The following is a 9,798-nucleotide window of genomic DNA, read 5'->3' as shown; positions in this document are numbered from 1 at the left end:
GAGATTCATGCATCACATAATCCCTCTATTAAATATCTTTCTCTTAGGTAGGGAAATTTCCTATGAAGCTGCATCTGTCATGTTAATTTCATGGTTTTTGAGAAATATGAATTTTTTTAATTGTTTCTTTTGGGAAATGAAGTTTGACATTAATTTGTGTGATATTAATCTTATTTTGTTCATATAGGTAAGAGGAATAATAAAGCACATCTTGTTGGTATCTATTAACTGTCTGACCCTGCATCTTTTTTTTTTTTTTTTTAACAGAGACAGAGAGAGAGTCAGAGAGAGGGATAGATAGGGACAGACAGACAGGAACAGAGAGAGATGAGAAGCATCAATCATCAGTTTTTCGTTGTGGCACTTTAGTTGTTCATTGATTATTTTCTCATATGTGCCTTGACCACGGGCCTTCAGCAGACTAAGTAACCCCTTGCTCAAGCCAGCGACCTTGGGTCCAAGCTGGTGAGTTTGCTCAAACCAGATGAGGCCGCGCTCAAGCTGGCGACCTCGGGGTCTCTAACCTGGATCCTCCCACGTCCCAGTCCAACGCTCTATCCACTGCGCCACTGCCTGGTCAGGCTGACCCTGCATCTTTGAAGTCCATGCATAGAATTTTAGGGGAAATTGTAATGTGGCCTACATTTTGTATGCCTATCATCTTTGAAAGGTCTTTACTGCTCCAAAATGCTCTTTGCACACTGACAACAATAAAGAGTAGTAAATGCCACCAGGCATCTGAGTAAAATCTCAGGACCCAATCTAGGTTCTAACGTCTGGACACTGATGTGGACTCAAGCAGTTCTACTCTGGGCCACTGTAGCAGCTGAGGCTAAGATCCATACCGTCAACCCCATCTTGGTCTTGGATAGGAATCCAAGCAACTAATAAGGATATTTTGCATAGAGTAGTTCCTAGTAGCAAGTGATCAGGTGGACAGACCTTTTATAATATCAACTTTTCTAGGGAAAACAGTGGCAGCTAGTGTTGCCAGATGGCAAACGAATTCTAAAGGTCTTAGCATTAAGAACAGGGTTTGCCTGACCAGGTGGTGGCACAGTGGATAGAGTGTCAACCTGGGACACTGAGGACCCAGATTCGAAACCCCTAGGTCACCAGCTTGAGTGCAGAGTTGCCAGCTTGAATGTGGAATCAGACATGACCCCATGGTCACTGGCTTGAAGCCCAAGGTCGCTGGCTTGAGCCCAAGGTCGCTGGCTTGAGCAAGGGTCACTGGCTCAGCTGGAGCCCCTGAGTTAGGCACAAATGAGAAGCAATCAATGAACAACAAGAAGTGCTGCAACTACAAGTTGATGCTTTTTATCTTCTCCCTTTCTGTCTGTCTGTCTCTCTCACGCACATAAAAAAGAAAAAAAAAAAAACAGGATTAGATACCATTTCATTTAAAACCAGTCATTTTAGGCTCTGGCCTGTTGGCTCAGCAGATAGAGCATTGACTCAGTGTGTGGACATCCTGGGTTCGATCCCCGGTCAGGACACTCATGAGAAGCAACCATCTGCTTCTCTTCCCCTCCCTCTCTTCCTTTTCTCTATCTTTCCCTCTCGCAGCCAGTGGCTCAGTTGGTTCAAGTGGCAACTCTGGGTGCTGAGAATAGCTTGGTTGATTCTAGCACTGGGCCCAGTTTGGGGTTGCTGGGTGGATCCCGGTAGGGGAGCTTACAGGAGTCTATTTCCACTCCTCTCACTTAAAAAAATAAATAAAAAACAGTCATTTTACAGGAGACAAAAATGAAACTCAGGAAATTTAATGGACCTACCCTAGGGGTAGTAGATTAGCAATCAATGTTCCCAGAGTAAAATAATCACCTCCTAGCCTCCCTTTAGCTAGGGGTAGACACGTGTCCCAGTTCTCTTTTCACAAGGGACATGTAAGTGGGCATCACTGGATGGAGTTTGGGGACAAGTTTTTAGGGAAAACATTTGGCTTGTATGTTCCTTTGTCTTTACTTTCCTCCTTCCTGCTTATAGGGCAGACATAAGATTAATTGTTCAACTCTAACACTTCAATTTTTATCATGTGCCAGAAGCCATTCTGGGATGAAAAACTTTCACTTTTAAAGCAATCTGTCAAGAATTGCTAATATTACGGAGAAATCCATTCATGGCTATAGACCTTATCTGATTTCTACTGTTGTTCTGTATGAAAGCAAAGATCATGCACAATGTTCTACAGGACTTGAGAAGGACAAGCAGCTTTGAAGCAAAAAGTATTATGATTGTATATTATCTCCTACTGAGCCCCTAAAATGAATACCCAGCACATTAAGTTTTGCTTCTTGCTCTAATAAGCAATCAGAACTAACAGAGAAGGAAAGCATCACAACACATTGAAGAAAAGGAGCAAAGTTCTCATAGAAGAGTCAAGGAGCAATTACTGGACATTTAAAAAGGGGTGTGCAGGAAGAAAAGTATGTTACATACTTTTAGACTTCTGGGCCAAAGAGGAGAAATTTAAAAATGACCCCAAAAAAGAGGCCAGGAAGATAAACCCCCATCTCATTCAGTCTGCAAACACCTAGCACCTACAAATGAGGCCATTTCCACACTGCATGCACCCTGTCACTGATGCTGAGCCCAGCGCAAACTAAACTCCGCCAAACTGCTTAAGGAAAGTGGTTCACTCTTATGTTTGTGTCTAATCTAATCATCACTGGCAGATTATTATTTTTTTAAGTAGAAAACCTCAAGCCCTTATTATCGCTTTCCATCTTTTCAAGAAAGGTAACACTGCCTAGAGCAGAGTAATAGACCAGAACTGACTTTTGTTCAGCCAAGTTTTCTTTGCAAGAGAAGCAAAGCTTGTCAGGTATTAATGAAGCAGGGAGAACACTGAGAGACTATTTCAGCTGCAGCCTCCTAGGGGAGCCGCTATTTTAAAAAGAAGTGTAAAATGTGGGAAACATGCACTGAATGTTTAACTCAATCGGCAAAGAGAATAACCGGAAAGTTTAGTCGTCCGTAAGGGTGAGAGCGTTTGTCCAGGAACCTTGCTGGCAGAAATGCTTTTTTTTTTCTTTTTTCTTTTTTTAAATTACGGGAAGGTTGAGTATCAAGAGGATACAGAGATACAATCGATCTTACACACTTAGAGTGTTTAAAATACAATCCTTGTAATTGTTCTCATCTCAGAAGCGCTGGGCTTGGTCTTTGTTACCTATTGGATTTCAGGAAGGCTGACTTGAGATGCAGCGTTGCCGTTTCCTGGGCCCTCACTTATTTTTTTTTCCGGCGCTGGCAGCCAGTTCCTTTGTTGTGCCTCCTCTGCTTTTCATTCTCTGCCCTCGCACCTCCAGACAGAGTGGTGGGGTTTTTTCCGGGTCCTCGCTCTGTGAAGTGAGATCCCGCCGGCCACCTTCCTGGGCATTGCATAAAGCACCGCTTTAACCATCCAGTGGGTGTCGGGGCTGCCACGCCGGGAGCAGCCCCTCTTTTGTGTTGGTGTTTGTTTCCACCGCGGACGCACCCGGGCGGGAGGCGCCGGCCGCGACCCCCGAGGAGGCGGGGCCTCGGCACCGGCTCCGCCTGGTGAAGATTTCACCGCCGCTGCCGCCGCCCTCGTTTGTTCCGTTACATCGCCCGGACCGGACCGCTTCACCCAGGACTGAGCACACCTGCTTGGGGCTGCCCAGGAGCCTTCTATAGCCTTTCTCCCACCCAACCCCGCTTTATGCTTGTTTCCCCGCTTTCTCATGTTCCCTATTTAACAGCATACTGGCGGGGCGCTGGCAAAACTAAGACTAAAAAGCAGAGTAAGAGATAAAAAGAACAAATTCGATGCACCTGCTTCAGTCCTCCGGAGTTTGTGAAGGGTGGTAACCATGTCTGAGTCGGGGGAGATAAGTGAATTTGGCTACATTATGGAATTGCTAGCCAGAGGCAAGGTAAGTGCTGGGGCGCGCGTTGCGGCAGCCTGGGCCCCCACTTCGGGCACTACCAGGCTGGTCGCTGCGAGCGCCCTTCTCCATTCCAGGGCGGGGCAGGGGCCGGGATCCGGGTCCGCGCGCTCAGCTCGGGCGTCCTAGCAGCTGTAGAATACAAAATATCCGCCTTTTCTTTATTACTCGATATCTCTGAAATGAGCCAACGAGAACTCTGGCGTGTTTGGGGCCAGCTGGGCGACCGGGGGAGGCTCCCCGGAACGAGACGCGCGAGCGCGCAGCGTGCGTAAATGGGGAAGGAGGCCGGGCGCTGTCCAGGGGGGACCGCTCCTGGACGCGTCCAGGGCTGCCTGGGCGTGGTGACTTCTAGTGGGTGACCTCGCCTGTCCTGGCACCGAGCGTGGAGGGAGAATCGGAGCAGCCAGCCAGTGGGATCGGGAGTGCGGAATTGGCTGTAGATGGTAACAGGGCAGAATTCTTGATCGCCCCGCCGGCGCTTTTAGTCTTCCTTCCAAGTCTTTAGCTGCTGCTCCAGACCAGCAACCTTTCAAGCTGATTTCTTTGGTGGGGAGGAGGGAGATCATAAAGAGCCGAATTTCAATCCAGCACCTGTCCCGGAGCCCTTTCCAAATCCAGGCTGGCGCTGTCTGTGGCGCCTCGCGACCACGCCCTCGGCCCAGCGTGTTGGCGCCGCGCCTGGGCAGAAAGCCTTGCGGGAAGGCTGGCCTCGCGCTGCGAGCTAGAAACTGCCCAGAGAGGCTCCTAAGTGGTTTGCAGGAGGGAGGCGTCGGAAAATGCAAAAGTCACGGGGATTCACAAGCGCGGAGAAAGCGAAAAGACGAGAAACAGGGTCAGCATTTACCCTATGCACCTGGAGTTTCGAGAAGAGGGGATGATGACACAGAAGAAAAAGGATTCCCTGTGCACGGTCATCAGAAAGAAGGATGATCCTGCAGGCCTAGTGTGAGCACCTGAAACTTCAGTCTCATACCTCACTCACCCCAACTCCGCAGACACAGAGTGTGGCATGGTTTTAGCGTAGGCCAGACATCCTACGTCTGGGCAGCCGGTATAATGCACTTTCAGACTAAAGCGTCCTGGAAGAACCGTGCTCCTCTCTGAACTCTCCCTCCTGTTCTACAAACACAGAATTCACTAATCCAAGATAGAATGCTTATTAACATTTTGAAGGTGGGGCCGCCCCTAGCAATTACAGACCAAGACCAGTACAAATGGAAGACCCTTCCTTGTTCCTCATTTCTTCCTACCCTGGGGCTCTTCATCCTGCACTTCAGAGGGCCTCCCACTCAAGCGTAGGGACATGTTGGCCAGCACATTCAAGCGCCTCGACCCCACCTGTAGCCTCCAGTTGGCCAACCCCCAGGCCGACGGTGCATAACACAGCCCACTCCACCCTCTGCAGGATCAACACTGGGGAGCGAAGTCCAGAAGGAAGTGTTGGTTCTGAGCGAGAAGGCACGCAGCCAAAGAGCCAGGACGCGGCACTCAAAAGCACGCTGGAAGATCTCGATGCACCGGAACTCTGGCGGGTTCCGGCTGGGACGGTGCCGGAGGAGAGATGATACCATTTGTCGATGACAGAATAAAGGGATCACTCTCAATTGAGAGATGAGTTTAGGCGTGTGCTCAGACATTCTTTAAAGTAATTCAGAATTGTATTAGCTGACTAATACTTTGAGCAGGCAAAACTTTAAATTCTGAGAGAACAGTTCAGAGGTGGGACCCAGGGATCTGCATGTTGACATTCCAGGTGATTATAAAGCAGAGAGGTAAACTTCCCCTAATTGGGAAGTCGGACGGAACCATTAGTGAACCCTTGAAACTTCTTATAATAAAGTCAGGTAAACAAAAACAAACCACTCAAAATTAGCAGTGTGTTTACCACAATATGCTCACTGTAAAGAAAAAACAAAAATGAGCCTGATCTGTGGTGGCGCAGTGGATAAAGCAATCACCTAGAAAGCTGAGGTCGCAGGATTCAAAACCCTGCACTTGTCTGGTCAAGGCACATATGGGAATTGATGCTTCTTGTCCCCCCCCCCCCCTCTAAAATGAATAAATATTTTTTTAAAAGAAAAAACAAAAATGAAATAACCTTCTGGTTTCATCCACTGAACTTGGCTGCCTCACTCTGAGGGTTTCAGCAATGAGCCTGCAGCAAGCACAGAGCTGCTCTGCTGCTTCCCGAGTGAGAGAGGCTGGCGTGCCTGTGAACTTGGAGTTTGAAGCAGGCACTCACAGGAAGAACTTGAGACAGTTCCTCCCTCTGACTTTTTGTTTTATCTTGATGGTGGTGGTATGTGTGTCAGGAGTAGCCTTCCAACCATTTTGACACAAGCTTATTCCCTGCCCTCTCTCCTCGCTGCCTGTGCCCCCTACCCTTCCAACTCCATTTAAAACCCTCACACTGGGTGTGATATACAGGATTTGAACACTGAATACCTACTTCTGTGAGTATTAGCCATGGAATAGCAGACCTTTGAGATTTACTTGCTTTGTTTTCCTCTGAGGAGTTGGGTTCCACTTGGTAGTTCAAGTTTGTAATGTAAGGAATAATGTGAAACTAGTCTAATTACACCAAGTTGGCTGAGTTAGTGGTGAGCAGGGGCCAGTCATCCTCTTGCCCGCTTCCAATCCCTTCCTTTCCCTCAAAGTTGAGACCAGTGGGTTGACTATTTTACAATGTATTTCACTTTTCTCTCATGGTTTAAAAATTTTACAAAACTAATATATATACTTGTTCAGAATACACAACCTTCCAGAAAGTTTTATAGGGTAAAAGGTGAAATGTCACTTCCACCTCCAATCTACCGCCTCCACCTAGGGCAGCAGTTTGCTGTGTATCTATTTAAAATTCAATTAGCTTATTGTTTGTTCTTTGTGGGAGGTTAGCCTTTCATCTTAGGTAACCTAAACCCCACATGACAAACTTGATCAGCTTGTTTTACTCTATTGTGATGATTACTTTAATATTTAAAATAGACAGTGATCTCGACCACTGTGGTCTTTCTGTTCAGCAAACAATACACTCTAGGTATAGTTAATACCTATGATAATTCTTAAGAGGTTTAAAAATCAATGAATGGAATTTATTATATTTCACTATCAGATCTGTATTTCTGAAAGCTCTTTTTTGTTTCTTTTTAAAACTTGACTCTTAGGACTAAAAGAGAGCTTTCCATGTCTGTGGTCAACATCTATTGGTTTTTAGAATGATTTGTGTTGCTAAGTTTTTAAAAAATCACGTTGATGCACCTCTTTCCTTCACATCATTATACATTTTTCTGTAATCATATAATGAAGATTTGATGACAAAGAACATTGAAGAATTTAAATTTACTATATACCTCTCTATATTTAGAGTATTTAATATATTTATATATAAATAGCCAGAAAGTCCTTCTTGTTTTTCACAGTTCAGTAGTTACTCTTCAGGCTCTTCCAAAGAGTACAATAGTTTGAGCAAAATAAAGGAGGATTTGGAATGTTACATTTAATTTTGATATAGAAACCGGCAATGATTCCATTACTTGGTGAATTATTACTTTCATTTATTAAAAAAAACACAACAACAACAAAAGAAAAACTTTTCATTAATTTGAGAGAGAGGAATAGACAGAGAGAGAGAGAGAGGGAGAGAAGCACTACTTCTTGCTTAGTTGTTCCATTTGGTGGTACACTCCTTGGTTGCCCTGACCTGGGATCAAACCCACGACTTTGGCATGCCAGGACAACGTTCTTTCCACTGAGACATTCGCCCAGGCCTATGAATGATCACTTTTAACTTTGAATATCTTTTTTCTTTTAAAGGTAAGCAGCTTTCCTTTTCTTTTAGACTTTTTATTTTTAACATTTATTGATTTTAATGAGAGAGGAAGGGAGAGAGAGAAAGAGAGACAGGAACATCAATCTACTCTTGTATGTATTCTGACTGGAAATCCAGCTGGCAACCTCTGCACTTTGGGATGATGCTCTAAACAATTGAGCTGTCTGGCCAGGGCTGAATATCATTTAGTGACAAAAAATTCAAGATACTTATAAATCCAAAATTCACTTTAAAACAAGAAGATAGTCTGAAAGAATTAGGTTTAGAAAATCCTCATATATAGACTAATATAAAGTCTTAAATATCTCCTGGAATCAAAACCAAAATACTACCAAAGGATCTGTTTCAGAAGGTTCAATAATAGTTACACAAATGAAAGCTAAACTGGATGACAAAACTAAGGTGTGTTCACTGCAAAATATTTTTTATGTCTTGAGATTGGTTAAAATGTGTATGTTTTAGGGGTTCAGAAGGCAAATAGAACATTTAGACTGAAGCAACATCATTTGAAAATAGCTAGGTTCATAAATATTGTTATAATTTTCCTCTGATGTCTTTACTACATTGTTCAAAAGGTAATTTGAAAAACAGCATCTCAAATTACTTTGAAAAGTAGCTCAAGCGACTTTATGAAATTGTAAACTTCATGTTTTATGGGAAGTGCAGTAGGTATGCTGGTGTGAGACCCACATTTGAATCTGGCTCTTCAGTATCTAATCATGTGACTTTGAGAGTACTACTTAATCTGTGGGTGGAGGTGGGTAGGAGTTGTGGTTGTTACATGCTCCCTCTGAAGGGAATTATACCTATTTCACAGGGTCATTGCAAAGTTTAAGAGAATATTTTATGCAGAGTTCCTGATACTGCTATTGGCACATAGTAGGCCCTCAATAAATAAAAGTTATTACATCTAACTACTATGACAGTGGGGTTGGGTCGTGAGATTCCTTAAATTCAAACTGATTATTAGCAAGTGGAGGTAGAGTTGCTAGATAAAATGCAAGAGTTAGAGTTAAATTTGAATTTCAGATAAATGAATAATTTTTTTTTTTGTATTTTTCTGAAGTTAGAAGCAGTGAGGCAGACAGACTCCATATGTGCCTGACTGGGATCTAGCCGGCATGCCCACCAAGGGGTGATGCTCTGCCCATTCGGGGCCTTGCTCCATTGCAACTGGAGCCATTCTAGTGCCTGAGGCGGAGGCCATGGAGCCCTTTTTAGAGCCTGGGCCAATTTTGCTCCAATGAGCCTTGGCTGTGGGAGGGGAAGAAAGAGATAGAAAAGAGAGGGAAAGGGTGGAGAAGCAGATGGGCACTTCTCCTGTGTGCCCTGACTGGGAATTGAACCTGGGACTTCCACATGCCGCGCCGACGCTCTGCCGCAGAGCCAACAAATAATTTTTTTTTTGGTATAGGTAAGTCCTAGTCAATATCTGGGACATACTTATACTAGAAAAGTTTCATTATGTATCTGAAAATTTAACAAGGTATTTATCCTGTTTTTATTTGCTAAACCTAGCCATCCTAAGTGTAGGAATAATAAGATACAGTCAAAAGACATCTGCTAACAACCTCTAAATATTATCAATGTTGTTCATCTCAAGGTGGCCGAGAGACCCCGTTGCCCACCAGCTGTGCAGCTAGTACCCTCCTGCCCTTGATGGAAAACTGTCTGCCTGAGCAGCACTCTGTTCCTCCTGTCAAATTTCAAATTTTTGGGTCTGGTGCTACCATTAGCAGATAAATATATACTGGATTTTCTCTTAAAACAAATAAAAGCTTACATGTATGGGAAGCTAAGGCTTACAAAACATCAAGTGGTGTATGATATAAGAGAATGGAATCATGTTAAACTGAGCAGTAAGACTCTTTAAGTGCTAAAAGAGTTCAGAGTAAGGGAAGCTAATCAATGAAAACTAGACTAATGAGTAAGGAGGCTCTTGATCTGCAGCTTGAAAGAGGAGTAGGGTTTGGCTAGGTAATGGAAATCTGTATTTCCTGGCTCACAGGACTCTGTCCCCTGAGGTTGTTCCCATAGGAACACTTTATGACA

The 9,798-nt window shown here is 44.3% G+C and overlaps 1 protein-coding gene across 2 annotated transcripts in view; it reads left to right on the top strand.

The window, feature by feature from the left end:
- The first annotated feature begins 3,275 nt into the window (after positions 1–3,275).
- Positions 3,276–9,798, top strand: part of TRIM36 (tripartite motif containing 36) — a 46,671-nt gene continuing 40,148 nt past the window's right edge. The window contains exon 1 of one of the 2 annotated variants that reach the window (XM_066274084.1): positions 3,276–3,902. In XM_066274084.1, coding sequence (XP_066130181.1) covers positions 3,840–3,902 — 63 coding nt within the window. In that variant the 5' untranslated portion in view covers positions 3,276–3,839. The remainder of the gene's footprint in view (positions 3,903–9,798) is intronic. The other variant, XM_066274085.1, reaches the window with a different exon arrangement.

The sequence above is a fragment of the Saccopteryx bilineata genome, chromosome 4, assembly GCF_036850765.1.
Source record: "Saccopteryx bilineata isolate mSacBil1 chromosome 4, mSacBil1_pri_phased_curated, whole genome shotgun sequence".
NCBI classification, from domain to species: domain Eukaryota; kingdom Metazoa; phylum Chordata; class Mammalia; order Chiroptera; family Emballonuridae; genus Saccopteryx; species Saccopteryx bilineata.
Note: the sequence above shows the minus strand (reverse complement) of the source record. Positions and strands in the feature narration are given on the sequence as shown.